Below are 19,233 nucleotides of genomic sequence, written 5' to 3'. Positions count from 1 at the left end.
ACCTCCTATAATACAATGGATCGAGGACCTTATTGGTATTTGAATGGGTGGCATATAGACACCACATTCAAATGAATACTTATTTAGATATTTGGTCCACTGTTGTTGAACCCTATGCATAATTGCTAGAACGTTGTATTTCATACAAATCCATGCATGTATATTTTAAAAAAGGGGTGGGGTGGGGAAACATTAATAGAAAAAAGTTAAGAGTGCCTGCAGGCTCCATGTGCAAGACCATTCGTGGGCGCCACTGGAGTTGCCTGCAGACACTATGGTTCCTACTACATTGGGGATACCTGCTCTAGTTGAAAACATCAGGAGGGCACCGGCTTGCTGGCCCTTGAAATATAGTTTAAAATGTAAATGTTTCTTCCACTTAATTCAAGGTTTAAAATTTATAAAACACCTTATAGTAAAATTAGTTTTTTGAAAATATTATTTATTCAGTTAAGCCACTATTAAATATGTACAAAAGTTTGATTACAAAATGTAAGATTTCAAAGAAATGAGCAGGCTTAAACAGATGTTTAACGTTAAAGATGAAGACAACACTGATTCATGGATATGCTAAAAAGGAAAGGATGATATAGAGTATACCAAATGTTTACAAACACTTGTTTCAGTGAAAGCATTATTGAAACAGATCTCCATTTAATCCCGGGATTTACTTTTCTGGTACTCTTGTCAGAAGCAGGCGAAGGAGTCTTTTGAGAGAGACAAATCACTGAAACTTTTTGGTCAGAAGTTAAGTAGACCTGCAATAAAGAAGTATGTTTCAGAAAGTAGTTCGTATTTTCATAACAACCCAAACAAATTTTCAACAAAACATCCACACTGGAAGAGAATTTTATAAATCAGTAAGAAGTTTCATTAGATGTTCACCTTGCATTTCTAAACTCCTCAAGAATTCAAACAGCATTATTATACCAATTCGGAGTTTGCAAATGGTAGTAGAAAAGTTTTAATTTAGGAAACACTATCACTTAGAACATGGTACAAGTTTATTTCCATGGATCACCAGAAGAATTTTCCAGCATCTGGTTGAAGACTGGCAAAAGCAACATGTCAAAAAAGCATATTAACGTTTCAGAAATTCATTTATAGGCAGAAACAAGTCCAAATAGATGCCTGTCTAAATGCATTGCAATTACGTTACAATTATTTTGCGAATACACAGATATGCTCTGGATTGTCTCAGCTCATTACCGATTCAAACAATTTGCCCTTCTGGGATCAATTGTTTGCTAATAAATAATTGTTTGCAGCCACAAAATGATATTAAGTACTATTCTTATTAGTTTTGCTTCTACATCCTGTAATATGATTCAAAACTAACTAATTCCCAAGAGTCTAACCTTAACCTTGCTGTGTTTAACAGCCCAGGAAATGATGAACCATCTGTTTCAGAAAATAATGGACAGCCAAGAGGAAATATTGTTTAATTGTAGATTAACCTCCTCAGAAAGCAGAACGAAGCATCCCTATAATTAGCAAACATAACACAAGGATAGAAACAGCTGAAGTCAGTCATATGGCAGGGTCTTCAATCTACTAAAGGCTGCTTCCCATGTTACAATTCCCATTAATGCAAATAATTTTGCAGAAGCACTCCTATTAACAAAGAGTGTAATGTGGGAAATGGATCGAAATATTTTTTAGAAGTATTAGTATTTGCAGCTTGTACTCATATCAACGTAACAGACTATAGTAGAAAGCCAGGCACAGCCAGAACTGGAAAAGATTGACTAAAAATCTGGAAAATGAATCCACGCCCACATTAGTGATGACATCTAAAAACATGATGCTGGCTCTTAGGAATTTGGAATACTATGACATCTTAGATGGTTTCTTTTGACATTTTAAATAAAAAAATATTTGGAGAATATGTCTTACAAGAAGAACGGCAACAAATATCTGCAAAGGTTTTTATGGTATTTATTCATGTTAACCTTAAGGAAAATCTTGATAAAATGTTGTGCCGTTGGGATATCTTCAGTTGATTTCTGTGAGGTGGATCTATTCTAAGGTAACATATCTCGGCAAAAAGGTGGCTTAGGGTACTTTCCAAAAGGGGCCATGCGCACGCGTCCAGTCCCGCCAGCCCAAGTCCACACACAGCTACCAGGAGCAAGCCCAAACACAAATGAAAAGCTCTTTTCTCGAAAGGGTAAAATCTGTCCCTTCCAGAAACCAACATTTTCGTTCACATCATGGCTTGTCCCCAGAAGCGCTATATATCATGGCCATGCTCAGACCTGGGCTGGCCATGTGCACCCAGACCCCACCCACCCCACATTGGATATTATCCCTTGAGTGCAATCTATTCGCTATCAGGGAGTAAGTCTCACTAAAATTAATCAGGCTTGCACTGATATAATTAAGGTTGGAACTCTATGCTCCCTTACTGGAGAGTAAATTACATTAAGTTCAAGGGGCTTGCTTCCAAGTAAACAAGCTTAGGATTTAACTGCAAATAAATGTGTAAGCTTAGCAGAACTCCAAAAGACCATTTTTGCTGATTCCACCTATGCCCCCGAAAAGCTGTTCTAGAGGGCTTGGGGACCTCCTGGAATAATGTGGGAAGTGGCACTGAGGACTTCAGCAGGAAAAGGAATCAGCAAACATCACACCTTGCCCTGTTCCTCCAGTGGGGAGCCTAGGCTGGATCCTGGTTCCCTCTGTGAGAGAAAGAAGACTTTCCGTCACAGAGGTGCATACCTGAATTTAACCCAATATATATAATTTCGAACTATATAGTTTTATAAACAAATGTCATAAGATCTGGTGCCAAGATCTTAGCAGCTGCTACATGACATTTTTATGATGCTTCTGATCAGTGAAGATATAAAGTATGGGAAAATGCTGACATATCCAAACTAATTAAATTTCTGCAGATAGAAAAACAAAAAACAAAGTGATAAACTTGGAATTAACTTTATTAATTTCTGTAAATAGCAGCATTTATGTTAATAATAAATAAGTTCAGTTGTTCAGCTTAATTTTATATTGCTCATTTCAGTTCAATTTACTTTTAGATTTACATTTTTTGTTTGTTATCATATTTGTATCATTTGATTTCCTTTGCTATGATAAAACACTCCTTGGAATACTAGCCAAGCAGGACTCTAGTTGTGCTCTAGAGGAAACAGGAAATTACTGGTGATAGGAATGGGAACAAATCTGGCCCCAGCTTAGGTTTCAGAGTGAATATACCCTTTGGAAGTCCACCATTTGTTTAGATCTCAATGGGAGAAACTATTCAGCATCCCAATGGTTTGGTTGGAAGGTGACATAAGGTCTTTTCTATCATAGTACTCATTTTGTAGAAATCCCATCAAAGAAGCAACCACCTCAATATACTGCTCTTTTGTATGTGGATTATTGTTAGCTCAATTTTACTGTATTTATTTTGTTTTTACAATTTTGCTGTAAGCTGCCTTAAGCAAAGACTGTTTGGAAAACAAAGATAATTAATTTCTGAACTCACATATCATGAATGTCTGCACCAGCATATTTACTTGGCATGCATTATGCTACTGCAAATAACTGTTCTGACAAGATGACAATCATTACTTATTGACCTCCATGAAGTTTATTCCAGAACTCAATGATTTGGCTCAATTTTACATATCTACTTTGGAACATTTTATGAGGTAAACTCCAAGTCTTAATAAGCAACAAGATGCTAAGTGTGAGAATGCACAGAGTGACCTTAATCTCACAATTTCTTGCAGTGAGGGGTAGTTCAGCCAACACAAAGCTTTCCCAACTACAAGAGCCCTACCCCCACATGTTCCAGTAAACAGAAGTGCTCCACTCAAACAGAAGATGAAGAAGGATGCCAGCTCAAACAAGAGCTCTGAATTGGAGATGGTATACATGTCTCTTCTCTCTCCACTATACAATATGACAGAATTTTCAATTTTGATGTTAGGTGGGCTTATATGTATACTATAGCATAAAGGCTATGTTACAGATTGTCTTTCCCTGTACGCAATTCATACTCTCATATTGGCTCATTCTTTCCTTCCTGAAGCCATATATGCTAATGGCAACCATACAGCTGTGGGGATAATGGGAACAGAAAATACCCAAACAGCTTCCAAACACGGTGAGCATATGAGTTTTCTTGTTACTATATTATACTCCAGTGGCAGAAATGATTGGAGGAAAAACTGAATGTGCACAGTGGCTAAGGGAAATCAGTCAATATATTTAGCTTTAGGCCAGATGCATTACAATAAAGCTACAAAAGCTAGTCTTTCTATGCTAGAAAAAGTGGTAAATATTGTACATGAAAGAGTTACATATACCACTTTAAAATTATTTTCATGTTATCCTACACAATTACTATAACCATCTCACCCTTCATGTATTGTAGACAGGAGCCTAGATCTATGAGCAAAAGAAAGATTGTCGATAGTTTGAAATCTTAAATAGCCAATATAATTAGACTACCCATAAGAATTATCCTGAATTCTTCAACTTAATTTTAAAGCAATGAGCTAATAATAATTCCAAGGCTTCATATATAATACTGTCTATCCACAAAGAATGAGAATTTGACATTCTTCTCCTACAAAGCAAGTAGACAATTTTATTCACCAGCCGTCTATCAACCTACGGATATTGAAAGCTTGGAGAGAACAAGATAAAATCAACTCCAGTCCTACAGTCAAGCTGCACTATCTAACAGGAATCAATAATGCTATTCATGAATTTAGGAAAATTAATAAATCCTGGAATAAATGCCAGAAAAAGCTCAAATACAGGTGAAGCATACTCACTTGGGTTTTGTTTCGGCATCTGTCACTTGGCGAATGTAGATACCATCTTCAGGATGTTCAATGTCATCCATTTCATACATATATGATGATGCTATTGCCAGGGTGGTTCCATCATTACTGAAGGCTAGTGATGCTATGCTGGTAGGATAGCGGTGGAACTGGCAGAGTCTCTTCTTATTGAATGGATCCCAAATATTGACAAAGCCATCAGAACCTCCTATAAATAGGTTTGTGAAGACACACACTATTAAGAACTAATATTACTGACTTCTGTACACTTTACTGCCTGCGCAGATAGCTAAAAAAAGCTTCAGTTATATCTCCATAGAAAGAGTGCGAAAATCAAGCACATGGTGTAAAATAGAAATCTTACCAGATTATTAAGTGGAAACTACATTTTTCTGTTCATATGCAAAGTATACATTTGAGAGTTTAGGAACTTTTAAAATAACGAAACATCTGAAGCATTTCACATAGAACTGGAGCCATTATAACGGAAGAATTATATTTGATCAACAACAGCCAGTAACAAGTAATTAAATTCCCATGTTACCTGTAGCAAATGTGTTATGGACATTATGGAAAGAGATGGCGTTGACTGGATAAATCTGCTCAATGTTATTCTCCTTCAATCTGTGACATTTGAAAGCATATTTTTTCTTCTGAACCTCCAAACTTGGATCCAAATACTCAACTGCAACACGACCTTCTATGGAGCTTAACACATAACCCTATGGGGACACAGAGAAACTTCACTTACTGCTATGTTTTGTTTTTCTATTGTGCAGCTGCTCTAAGCCATGTACAATAATTCTACATCTCACAGTTAACTATTGATACACATAGGTGCACTCTGAGTCCTGGAGATTCATGAAAATTAAATGTTTAAGACAGAAGATTCCAAAGGGAATTGTAGATTCTTTCCTTGGCAATGTCTCCTGTAAAAAGGAAGTTTTATTACAATTCTGACATATATCTCATCTATGAAAATAGAGAGTGCGCACTAATGCCTTTTAAAAAGTGTGAAGCGACCCCCCCAAGAGACTCTTCACCAGAGATCACTTTGGCTTATAAATAACATCCAATGAAACCCACTTTCGCTTAATGCCTCCTCTGCATAAGACAACTCTACATCTTCTGGCGTATTTCTCACTATTAGTCATAAAAAAAAGTCTGTTAGGTTTTTCCTTTAAATATTTTCCACCTCAACAGCAGCAGAAAATAATAGCAAGACACTATATTGAACTCTAGAGATGCAATCGATGAAAGAAACAAAGACTCTTGTTCATACGTTAATACTCCTGGTAGCTTTGATAGGTTCAGAAAAGAGTCATGCCCAGCCCAGAAATGACTCCTAAGCAAATAAGTTTTTAACTAAGCCCTGTAACAATATTTCCCAGAACGCTAATTTTCTTAGAGCCTGGCATTTATGCTAGTCTAGTCGTTCTGCATAATTCAGAGTTCTCTGATAATTTCAGAATTAAGTACAGTGTTAAAAGTTATTATAGTTTTCAACCACATTAACAGCTTCAAAACCTCATAGGAAAATACACATTTTTTTTTTCGAGACAGCGATAAAATTTGTTTGACTTGCTCAAAAAAAAAATTGAGCAAGTCAAAGAAAATTCAACAGCTAATGGCTGATATATGAAATATTGCAGCACAATTTAAATACCTGTTTGTTAGGAAATGCTCTAATGCAACGGGTCTGATATTTAAGACTTGATTCTCTTCTCTGCTGAACATAGCCCATGTTTCGTAAGTCCCACACCAGAACTCTCCGACCAGCTGTTCCCACTATCAGCCTGTCACCAGACACAGACAATGTATAAACCTTTGAAAAAATTAAGAGTTAAATTACATTTTCCAGTTCCAATACTAGGATTTGTATTTGGATAACATAAAGGCAACATTAAAAAATGAACCATTTAATTAACACATGCAATGACAACAGATTTTTGTGGAATTACGAAATACATTGTGGAATGCTCTCCCAGCAAGGCCTGCCTGGAGTTAACACGCTCATCTTTTGGGGGGCAGATTAAGACTTTCCTCTGTTTCAAGGTATTTGATGGGATATGATGTGGTCTTTAAAGCATCAGTTGAATTGTTCATAGTTGTCACTGTTTTAGTTGTTTTATGGAATGACAGTATTTTAAAGGATAATTGTTTTAGCTGCTTTAAATTTGTATGTTTTAATTTTGTTGGAGGATGCCTCAGATCTTCCTTGAGAAAGGTATATTAATAATTTTTAAAAAGTGAAAGACTGTCAGATTTAACTGTCCATGAAACCCTAAAATTCATAATACCTGTCCTACCAAGATTGCCCTACATCAGAATGTCAAATCCTACTTACAAAATCTTCCTGTAGCCAAGACCTTTAAGACATACAGATGCAGCTGTTTTTGTTGCTTGTCCTCCTCCAATCAATTTATATGCCTCTAATGACATTTCTTCATCCTCCAAGCCAGACCACCGCTCTTCCATCCTGCCCAAAAACCTAAAGGACCAATTCCATCCTTTAAGTTCTAACTAATAGTGTAGCTGTCAATTCACCCAACCCCAGATCCTCAGCAACCATAGTTACTTAGTTGACCATGGTTTGCACATAATGCTGCATCATCGTGGTTAGATTTTGGAAATGAAGAGGAGATTCATGTGCGAGAATGAAGGAGGAATAGGGTTGCTCAAGTTAAATTTTATCTGCACCATGACAATATGAATAATTTTGATACAAAAATAGTGTTATAAGCTTTCTGTACCCCAAAAGGTTAGTCAGCGGGAAAACATCTTCAGCCTAGCTTTCAAATATACACACAAAGAAAACGAATTACAACGGGAAAAGCCAAAGCTATGTTACGCTAAACTTCATGCCGTTTACACATGCTGTCTCAGCCTGCACAACTAATTGATAAAAAATTCAGAGTTGCTATAAACTAGCAAAACATTGCAAAACTGAAATCAGTTTAAACTAAAATAAAAACGTAATTGTTTAACTGAAAGTTTAATCCGTATCAGATAAAACTCATCCAAAGTAACAATTAACTCTTAAAAATTTATTAGCTCTTTCAAACTATACAACCTTTTAAAAAGACACATCTTCTTATCCCATATGTTTAGGATGCAGTCTAGTATCCAATTACACACCCTGAATTTCTACTGGGATCAATAGACCTTAAGCACACATTAAATTGTGCAACTGTGCAATGTGTGGCCCTAGATAATACACCCATATTTCAAGTTTATAACAGAATGACAATAGCCCAAACTCCAATGACAAACCAAATTATTATACGAAAAGTACTTGACTACAGTACAAAAATGCTGTTATGGAAAAATATATACAAGAAATATTGCATCAGGGATGTTAACTATCCTAAATCTTCTTTACAAACAAACTGATGTCACACCTGTAAAGTATTCTTTCTACACCCCATAGCTATAAATCAAATGAAACCAATGTCAAGAAATAGGCTAGGTGTACACATTTATCAGAGGCAGTATTAAAAAAAAGTGACATAATGAACCTTGCTTTACCAATACAAAGCTTGATTCAGTGTGGCTGTCTGTTATATGGCATTCTGTGAGCAATTCATCACAGTTTTCTACATGTTACATACAACTATAAATCACAAATAAAAACAATGCAATTTTATTCTGATCAGAGCTCTTGCCAATAGGTTCAGATTGTGTAGTGGTTATAACACTAGTCTATTTAGACATGAGGTCCAGATTGGCAGCTCACTACTATAATTAGAAAATATATAAAATAGTGACAAAAACCTAGAATAAATTAAGTTTTACACTTCCATATATCTGATAATGAAAATGAAAATATTATCAATAGATAACATATAAAAACTTAATGAATACTATTAAAACAATTGCTGTCTAGTGAAGCCTGAAGTACTTAAATCCTTATCTCATCTTTTTCTGTCAAAACATGCATCTATCCATACCTTGAGACTGCAGTGATATATTAAAATAAAAATTACACTGGTCAATTTACTCTTTAAGGTTTATTGTTGGCTACAATAAACCCCTTTTGCTTGTAAGCCAAAGCTATTCCAGGTTGATTTTTTTTATCTTACTCAGATTCTGAACAAAATGATATAAAAGTGATCAAGTTGTAACGGTCAAGCTTCCTATTTCTTTATTTATGTTAACCTGCCTTTCAGATCACATAACCTTCACAAGGCAGCTTACAAGACTCTAAAACACACAAAACTTCAATTATAGTTAAAGAACAAGCAGCAGCTAAATATATTTTCAAGAGCAGTACAATTCAACCAAATTCAGGCTGGAATGGATATGTCTTCAGATTTTTCGGGTGGGGCTTAAACCGGCAGTAATGAGGCCATATGTTGCCCCCTAGTGAGGTCCAAAGGTGAGGGGACACTACTGAGAACGCCCTGCCTCCAGTTTTCACTGTCAAGCCAGCAAACAGGAACTCCAACACTGATCTTAATGCTTAAGCAGGCTCATACAAGTGTAGGCAGTACTTCAGACAATGTGGTCCCAAACCATTTAGAGGTTTAAAGGCCAAAACCAATACCTTGTATTGGCCACCAAAATGAATGAGCAGCCTATTTAAGAGATACAGAATAGGTACAATATGACCTAAACGCTTTAGCTCCCACAAACATTCTAGCTGTTGCATTCATAGCCAATTGCAGTTTCTAAACTGTCTAGAAGGGCAGCCCAACATAGTGCATTACATTAATCAAACCGGATATGATCAAGGTATGCATCACTGTGGCTAAGTTACCTTTCTTTAGGTACTACATCTGCCCAACCAGTCTAAGCTAGTAAAAATTACTCCTGGTAACCAGTGCCACTTGTGCCTCCATAGCACAGTCTCGGAGCATACCCACACTGGATACATAGCTGTTCATGGGGAGTATGCTCCCCTTTCAGCCAGACCTAAACCTTCATTAAATCTAAACAGTTACAACAGCAAAGACATCCCTGCTTAGCTCTATCCTTTTTGTTCCACCTTGATCAGCAACTCGACACTGCTCTACAATGTAAGCAATGCTGCATTTGAGCTTCTATAATACAGCTTAAGCTAAGGGCTCCCTGCTGTTCACACAGAAATTGGCTATAAGACAAAATTGGTATGGATCAGGATTAAGGGGGGAACATGGTCTTGGTTTGATATCTTGATTTGTTTTCTGTGGCTTATACAAACCAGTTTCTCTAAGGTTTGGACAGAACAGAAAAGGGTAGGTTGCTTACCTGTAACTGTAGTTCTTTGAGTGGTCATCTGTGCATTCATACAGCCTCTGCACCAAGCCTGAATTTGGGACGCTTCTATAGCTGAGGAACGTTTGCCGGAAACCCCTCCCCCACTGTCCACTGTGCCTGTCTTAATGGGTTCCCTCCTATCTCCTAAGTCCCACTGAGTCCAATAGGACTACTCCTAGGTAAGTGGTAGAGAACTGCAGCTTAAGTAGTTTAAGTACAAACCTTTTCAGGCTGAGAAAATGTTCCAGCATTACAGGGCGTTCTGGGGTCCCATAACTTGACTGTTTGATCCCAACTTCCTGTTACCATTACATTCACTTCTGGACAATATTCAACACATCTTATAGGAGCATCATGGGTACCAACAAGATTTTCTGTTAAAAAAAGAAAATATTAATAAACATACCTATTAATATACACAGCTATACTAGACTTATTGATAATCAAATTTCGTAAAAAGAACAGAGCAATATTCATACAGTGGTAACCCGATCTGATGTGCCATTTTCTAAGATCTGTGCATGCTGGGACATTTTTCAAAGGACGTTTGATCCTCTAATCCTCGCAATAGATATACAGTTCTAAAGTGTTAAATGTAGACTAATAGATATCAACTCAGTATTTCAAAGAAGCTTGTGGGAGTGCTGGAGATTTTCAAACAAACAAAAGAGATTTGTGCACCTAACTCTGCTTGACGCCTCTGAAAATCCTAGCCATGAATGCAATGTTAGAAAGATCTAATAATCGGCAAATGTGCCACGATCACATTAGTTCATTCCTTTGCCACTTGTGAGTAATCAGGCACTTTCAACAAAACATTTTCAATAAAACCTTTATTCCACATCATCATTCATTATATCTATAGTATTAAATTGTTTTAGAAGCTTTTAAAGTGATATTGAATACTTATGCTATAATGCCTTACTTTCTTTCTCCAACTTGGGGAAGAAACAAATGAGTACATTTTTAATCCTCTAAAAGTTATTTTAAATAGCTTCCTCCTCCATAGCAATAACGCAATTCTCCAGTATCTTTGAAGACTTCAAGCAACCACTGTCTGGACACTTCTACCCTGTTCAGATGATACGCTAAGCCACAGTGGTTAAGCATTTTGAACTAAACATTATGGCTTAGCATACCATGTAAACCATGACTCAGCATGTCATGTAAACCATAACCACAGTTTAAACATGCTAACTATTTGCTGCAAAGGAGTTAGCAGGCTAACCATACCTTAGCATATTGCCTGAATAGACCTTTCTTGTCTATTTACACTGTCCATCTAAGCAATTTTTCCAACATTCAGCTAGTCTGCTTCCCACCATCCAAGTGGCTAACTGTATTTGTCTTTACCAACCACAACCATTATTAATCCTGAAAGAAATCCTCTTAGTAGGTCAGAATAATATGCTATTACTAGCAAACAGACCCAACTTTGCATGGATTGTAATAACCCTTATTTTGATCAAATGTAATTTTCAAGCAAACACACACAGCTGTCAGAGTTGGACACATTGTGCTCACCCTATCTAAATGAAGCGATCCCACATTAAGTAGGTCCCATGCCATGATGCACCTTTATAGCCCCCAGAGGGATGGGTGTGTCCATTCCATTCCCCAGCGACAATACTTTACTATTTCAGTGAATTATAATATACTCTATACAAGTGTTCTCTGAAGTAAGTCCCAATGAGTTTACTCCTAAGTGTTGCAGGCATGTTCTGCTATTGAAGTACAGTGTGTTTTGTTCCACACCAGCATATTCTACTAAACATCTAAATTAGTTTACCTTGATCAGTGTTCAAGTCATGCATTTTTAACTGTCGATCTAATCCTCCACTCCATGCATGCGTGGGGTCCTTCAAAAGAAAAAAAGGGTTCACTTATCTGCAATCCAGGAACTAATGTTTTAAAATGCACTTCTATTTTTTAAAAAAAGACAAAATCTTCTCTAATGTCATCTAGGAAAACGTTCTACATATGAGTAGATTTTCAAGCTCATACATATGCGAATTTGGGGTGAAGTTGCTCTCTGATCAGCTATAGCAACCAGGGTTCCCCTTTTACTTTACTCCAACAAGTGAGTAGAGCTGGTGAATGAATAGCGTCAGAGCAGAAGGTCACCCAGAATTGTTAAGGGCACAATCCTATGCATGTTTAGACAGGCTAGCTGGATAATGCTGGGAGTGGAGCATTTTTTTTCCTGTCTAAACACGCATAGGATTGCACCTTACGACACCTAGGAGCGATACTGAAAATCATTCCCTGTGCAAGTGGTTTGGACTACTTCATTGGGGCACGAGCAACATTTTCAAGCACTAGCCCACAAGATTACCAAAATCAAGATTAGTAAATAAATTCTCAATAATTCAACATGTTTGACAACATTACTCTGATAGTCATTGTTCACAAAAATAATTAACCTTGATGACATCCTAAGGCACAATTATTAAACAGAAATGAAAACTACTTTGTTAGCTATGAAAACACAAAAGCAATAAAAAGACAACATAACGGATTTCTCATTTTTCTGCTCAGGTTTACACTAAAAGTTAAATTTAGTCAGGGCCGTGAATCAATTAAAAAATCTGATTAGAAACCTATATTTTAACTTATTACATTTAATTATTATATTGGGTTACTACCAAAAATGCCAGTAAGGGAACTTTTTTTAATAATGAAGATAAGTTTTGTTTAAGTAACTTTTCTTCAATTGTTAGAAAGCAAGGCCATCTTTAATTTTTTTTCCCCATTCTTATTACAGAAAAACTCAAGAAACACAGTAGAATCAAAACCAAAAAGTATGCCCTTAACTCATATCTCCACCAATTAATCAAAGGCAAGGATCCAGAAAGGCCAATTTGTAAGTGCAAAGTATTTTTGAGCACAAAAGGGGTTCTTGCTTCCCTTCTTGGCAACGGACTACTGCCAGTAGGGAGGAGATGAAAAGCTTGTGTTTGTGAGAACACCATACATGGTGCTTTTGGACCCAGCCTAAACCTTTGAGCAATCTACTAATTAAACCAATTACACCTTGCATCCCACTTTGGAACTTTCAAGAATCAAAACTGCCAAGTTTTGACATAGACTTACATAAAAAGCACAGTCAAGTACAGCTCCTGTATGTTGATACTTGAGTCTCATGGTGTTGGCTGGAACATCATACAATCGAACAGAAGTATCCCAAGATGAAACAAGCAGAAACTGAGATGTGTTAGGACTGAATTTCACAGATGAGATTCCATCTTCTGGTGGTTGGTTCAACTTAAATTCATTTGACCCAGTCATCTGAATAAGGGTTGTACAAAAGTTAGCTATGGGTTTTAAAAGTATTGTCTCAAATTATCTTTGACTAAAATTTCTAGACAGGCAGGTTTAGAAGAGGAATTATATCAAGAGTTTCACTGAAATGCCTACTATCAATTTATAGCACATGATATTTATAGCTTAAGTTTTTGCAACACTAAACTGATGGAAAGGACTTGGATTACATATAACTGTCATGGTGTTTGTATTTTGATGTTTAGTGATTGTGAATTTATTGGGTATTTATTATGCTGTAACAAGTATGTTACTTTTGATACTTCAGGAATAATTGGGAAAGCTTTAAAAAAAGAAAAAGCAGCCTATAGAACACATATGCTAAACAGGAGCATTCTTCTCCCAGTTCTAAAAATAGCTAAAAGGTATAGCAACTTATTTTTTTAAAATCCCGTGAAAACAGGACCAGAAAAAGAAAAACGTGATTACCAGATCGTACTATTTATAAACAGCCTTATTTTGGATCACAACATAGCAGCAGCGGTCCCAGAGCACAATCACATGGGAAAGCAATGGCAGTGTTACAAGGAACTCTATATCATATCATGGATTTATTTTGCTAATAAATATTTATAGTTATACAAATAATAAAAAAACTATTTTTCCTGTTATTTCCAAAGTGCACATGAGAAGTTGTAGAATCTTCCCAAACAGAGGTACTTTAATTAATTCACTGCTTTCCCAAATCAATTTTTCATTTTTATGGTATTAGACGAAGGCCCATCATTGTCTATTAGTAATGATACCGATACGGAACCTCCAGTTGAGAGGCAATCGTAAGTCTAATAGCAATTGATTCCCATGCTCATGGAGCTGAAGCCAAAATCAGCTCAACCACCCTCACCAAAAATAGAGGTATCAGAAGGCTCATGGTTTGCAGATACGCAAAAAAATCTTTAGGGGGGAAACCCCCATAACAGCTGCACAGAAGGTTGAGTGAGGAAGAAAATATCAACCAGGTGAGAGGGTCAATAAAATGGGAGGGAATGACATATATTTATACAAAAAATATAGAAAGGTCCTATTGTTTAGATAGGTCAGTTCCTGGCTCACACTGAGAAGCTATTTTAAAATATCAACAGGACAAAACTGAGAACTGGCAATATATATTGATGGAGAAAAAAATTGAATGTAACTGGTTTGAGCACAATTGTGTTCTATATATATATATATATTTATATATATATATATATATACACACACACACACACACGGGGGGGGGGGGGGGGAATACCCCAAGAAAGCCAATGAAGACAGAATGCTGACAGATTGCTGCAGAAAAAAGAGTGGGATAATGGAATAGAATGGCTGGGACTCTGAACAGAATAACTCCATGGTGCAACATTTTGTTGCAGGGCCCTACTTGCATATGCTAAGTCCAGTTCAATTCTCTGAGTGCCATCGCTTACATAGTTACAATGGTAGCAGCCACACAGAACAGGGAGGTATTAGAAAACTCAGACAACCCCAACATTTACTGAAGTACAAAAAATAGCATCCCGATGAGGACTTAGTGTGCTCAGTGGCTAGAGAATACTGACTGATTTATTTGAGGGGGGGATGGAAAACCAGGAGAGAGGGGAATGAAATGTAGTAGCTAGGAAAAGGGACAGAGAGATATACAGATACAGAAGGGTAGAGCAGAGGTCTCCAATCAGCCAGGTTGAGGCACCTGCCAAACTACTGGATAGAGCGATTTTTCTAATCAGTTACATAGGAAGGAGCCCTCCCTGAAGAAAAATGGCTGGAGGGAGTGAACTTCACCCCTCATCAAGGCCCTTTAGAAAACAGGGCCCTTGGTGGGTGTAACTTTCAACCCTTCCTCCAGCCAATTTTCTCCAGGTGGGTTTGTCCAGTCCCTATTAAAGCCAGTGGTCTGATATTTATTCATTGCATTTATATACCTCCCCATAGCCGAAGCTCTCTGGGTGGTTTACAAATCCATCCATTATATTAAATTGGGGGGGGGGGGAATCCTCTGTGCTGAAAAATGGCTGGTGGCAGGTGAAGAGCACCCCCCACCAAGGACCATTCTTTGCCCCCCTCAAGCTATTTTTTTGACAGAGAGGACTTTTTTCCTCCCTATTTAAATTAATGGAAAGGAAAAGAGCATCCAGCAAGAGAAACAGAAGGAAGGGACAGCAAGCGAGAGAAAGATGAGCCTGAAGAGAGTAGAGCACAGCACACACATAGGATGCACAGCCATGTACACACACCAACACAGATAAGGGAGGTGCTCCCATCATTTTTGTGAATGAGCACCATCCCCCTATAGCAGTGGTTCCCAAAGTGGTCGGTACTGCCCCCTTGGGGGAGGTGGGATTGCATAGGGGGATTGGGGGCGGCAGGGGGGCGCTCAAGGTGGTCTTTTCCGTACCAGGAGTTTTGGTTACAGAAGGAAATTTCTGATCACTATCCTGCACTATGGAGAGTGGTTCAGAAGCTCCTGGTTGCACTTCCAACATCATATTTGGTGGAATGTGGTTTTAGTGTGGTCTGCCTACTTCTCTCCAAGCAAAGAAATCAACTCCAGATCACTAAACGTGGTGATTTAAGACTCATGTTAAGTGACTTTAAATCAGATATTAGGAAACTGGTATCACTTCATCAAGCCCATCCATCACATTAAGAATTTACAGAATAGTGAGGTACTCTACCCTAGTTACTAAATGTGATATCTAATATTCTTGCTAAATGACTCTCAGACTCTGAAAAGATGATATCACTGGATCAAGTTCATCAATAATGTTTAATTGAATCAACTAAAAAAATGTAATTGGATTTTGAATAAATATTCAATTGTTACTGTTTTGAATTTATTGTTATTATCTTCCTTAGTGGGTCGTAGAAAACCACTATTCTGAAGAATGATTTTAATATATTATAGAGCTGGGCATGAGTTTGTGGAACCAAGGGGGCGGTTACCTGAAAAAGTTTGGGAACCACTGCCCTACAGCATCCAATTTGTGGTGGTGCCAAGGGCACTTTTTCAAAATGCTAAATGTGTCTACAGGAGAGAACTGTCTCGATAGGTAAATATCCTGATTCACAATGAGAAGTTATTTTTCTATGCCCCGAAAGACAGAAGAAAAGCTGCCCACAGAAATCAATAGAGAAGCCCAAAATTTAATGTATCCAGGGACTGGGCACCGGTATATCTATCCTAACCCAACTGCCCAAACCCCCTGCTCTTTCTAACTCAGTCCTTAGGTAGTCTGAAACATTTAAAAAATAATTTTGCAAGTGTATGTTTCAAGGAAACTTGGCTGTGGCTGGGAAAGGGGGACTTATTACAGCCCTGTGATGTATTTCACATGGAATACTGCAAGCGAAACTACGTGGTTTGCAAGAATCCTGCAAGGTTGCCCAATGGTATTAGACCCCAGTTATAGCTGGAGCGTAGTTTAAACAATCCTGCAATGCTAACCATTGTTTTAATCCCAATATTACAGGTAGGGCTATGAAAATAATGTAACAATAACCCTGAAGTGTAGTTCACTGATATACCCTTGATGGAGGGCTGTGCTGGCAGACCTGCAATGTAGTCCATTTTTAACATTGCAGGCCACCTAAAAAAGTATATTATAGAGCTGGAAAAAGTGCAGAAAAAGGCAACTAAAATGATTAAAGGACTGGAGCATCTCCCCTATGAGGGAAGGTTACATCAACTGGGATTGCTTATCTTGGAAAAAAGGAGGCTAAGGGGAGACATGATAGAGGTATACAAAATTATGCATGGTATGGAGCAAGTGGATAGGGAGCCATTTTTCTCCCACTCTCAAAATACTAGAACCCGGGGTCATCCCATGAAGCTGATTGGTGGGAGATCCAGGACAAATAAAAGGGAGAATTTTGGCACACAGCACATAGTTAAATTATGGAACTCACTACCACACGATGGCCACCACTTTGGATGGCTTTAAAAGGGGGTTGGATAAATTCCTGGAAGAGAAGGCTATCAATGGCAACTAGCCCTGATGGTTGTGTGCTATCTCTAGCATTCGAGGCAGTAAGCCTGTGTGCTCCAGTTGCTGGGGAACATGGGTGGGAGGGTGCTGTTGCACCATGTCCAGCTTGTTCATCTCTGGCCGATGGCTGGTTGGCCACTGTGCAAACATAGTGCTGGACTAGATGAACCCTTGGTCTGATCCAGCATGGCACTTCTTATGTTCAGAGGTGGAGCTGAAGCTGGTTTGGATTCCCAAGCAATAATCCCTCATACTTTTCAGGTTGCAGCAAATTGCCCCCTCAGATCTCCTCTCAGGGTAAATCAAGCACTCAATTGCATGCAGAAGCCTTAGGTTAGGCTTGCATGCAGACCAGTTGGATACTTTTTAAGGCTGAAATCCTATATATACTTACCTAAGAATAAGTTCCATTCAACTGAATGGGACTTACTGTTATGTAGACATGTATAGGAGTACACTCTAAATGCTAAAAAAAAACAAAAAAACACTAGAAAAAACCCAACCCCACAACACATGAAGTAAAACACAAGTTAGAACAGTCACCTGTCTTTGATGCTAACTTTTGTTTTTTCTCCCCGCTTAAGTAACACATGCACAATAGGAATACCCTGAAACATTTTGTTGTAGAGTCCCACATGTATTACTCTAAATAACAGTTCCAGGGAGCAAGAGTGTGTGAGGGGTAATGCTTTCAAGCCCCACATCTGAACATCTCAAAACAATGGTCACTGTGGGAAGCAGGGAGTTGGATTAGACTGGAGCTTTGGTACAATCCAGCAACGTTCTTCTGATCTTATGCTTAACTTCACAAGCCTGAATCTTCATAGCACAAATTCATTCTCCCTCGCTTTTTAACACTTGTTCCCAGAGATGAAAAGCCCTAGGAGCAACAGCAACCCTGTTGAGTAATTTTATGGGTTTTAGTTGCTGAGAACCGCCCAGACACCATTAGCTGTCGAGCAGTATAGAAATGTAGTTAATAAATATATAAAGTAATGAGAAATGGTGGGGGAATTTATCTCTTCTCTCCACCATGCGATAAACCCTCCTTCTCATTCTCTACCCACGTTTATTACTTTTGATATATCTTTCCCACTCATGGGTTGCATTATAGTGCCTCCCAAGCACATTTACTGGGCGGTATTACGTTGCAGCTAAGCATTCTCCCACATTCCTCCAAGGGCAAAGTCTTGCACCCCGATCCTAATACCTTGAAGCCCCAATGGGACTCAGCCCCAAACGAAACATACACACGGCAGCAACCTCATTCACTCACACACACACACGCCGTTCCTCTGCGATACAGGGCGAGAAAAATGAATGAGGGAGAACGAAGAGAGAGAAAGGAAGCAGACAGGAGACGGAGAATAGGATGGGAAAGGGGAGATAATGGGCGTGGCCTGGAAGGGACCCGTATAAGGAGAAAGAAGAAGACCCTCGGCCCTAGTGATGAAGAAACGGGTGGGTGGGTGGGGAGAGGGGGGTTCACTCCTCCCTTCATACCGTGCTTCCCTCAGGCCCGCCGGCGACCTGAGCCCGCCGGGAAGACTCCATGTCGCGCCACGACTCTCCCTCGCAAGGCCAAAGAAGAAGCCGGGGCCTAGGCTACCATTACCTTGTCCTCCAGCGTTTCAACGAGTCGAGGCCTCTCTCACCAACCGCCCTCGTCGTAGTACTCCACACACACTTGCGCGCGCGCACCACCCACCAAGCTAACTCCCAACATCCCCAGCTCGCGCGACCAAGCAGTGCGGCCGGGGATTGGTTGGTTTGAATGGCTGAGCTACACGCATGCTTCGCCCAGTGTGCTTCGCCGGCACCAAAGTTAGAACTACAACGTCCAGCATGCAATGGGCTCCGGTTAATCTTCCGCTGCCTTCACTGCAGTCAACTCTTTGCATCTCTCG

At 38.6% G+C, this 19,233-nt stretch overlaps 1 protein-coding gene across 4 annotated transcripts; it reads right to left on the bottom strand.

Moving 5' to 3' along the window:
• Positions 1–437: 437 nt before the first annotated feature.
• Positions 438–19,028, bottom strand: BUB3 (BUB3 mitotic checkpoint protein). Of its 4 annotated transcripts, none has more exons than XM_063132770.1 (8): positions 18,942–19,028; positions 13,131–13,325; positions 11,827–11,896; positions 10,260–10,411; positions 6,466–6,624; positions 5,344–5,521; positions 4,791–5,007; positions 438–758 (listed from the first exon to the last, which is right to left on the bottom strand). In XM_063132770.1, exons 2-8 carry the CDS (start codon positions 13,323–13,325, stop codon positions 749–751), a joined length of 981 nt encoding a protein of 326 aa, XP_062988840.1. In that variant the 5' UTR covers positions 18,942–19,028; the 3' UTR covers positions 438–748. The 4 variants fall into 4 exon arrangements, with proteins under 4 accessions (XP_062988840.1, XP_062988841.1, XP_062988837.1 ...); XM_063132771.1 differs by having other exon boundaries at positions 13,131–13,338; positions 18,954–19,000; XM_063132767.1 differs by lacking the exon at positions 18,942–19,028 and adding an exon at positions 18,830–18,927.
• Positions 19,029–19,233: the final 205 nt, after the last annotated feature.

Source organism: Elgaria multicarinata, chromosome 8, assembly GCF_023053635.1.
Source record: "Elgaria multicarinata webbii isolate HBS135686 ecotype San Diego chromosome 8, rElgMul1.1.pri, whole genome shotgun sequence".
NCBI classification, from domain to species: Eukaryota; Metazoa; Chordata; class Lepidosauria; order Squamata; family Anguidae; genus Elgaria; species Elgaria multicarinata.
Note: the sequence above shows the minus strand (reverse complement) of the source record. Positions and strands in the feature narration are given on the sequence as shown.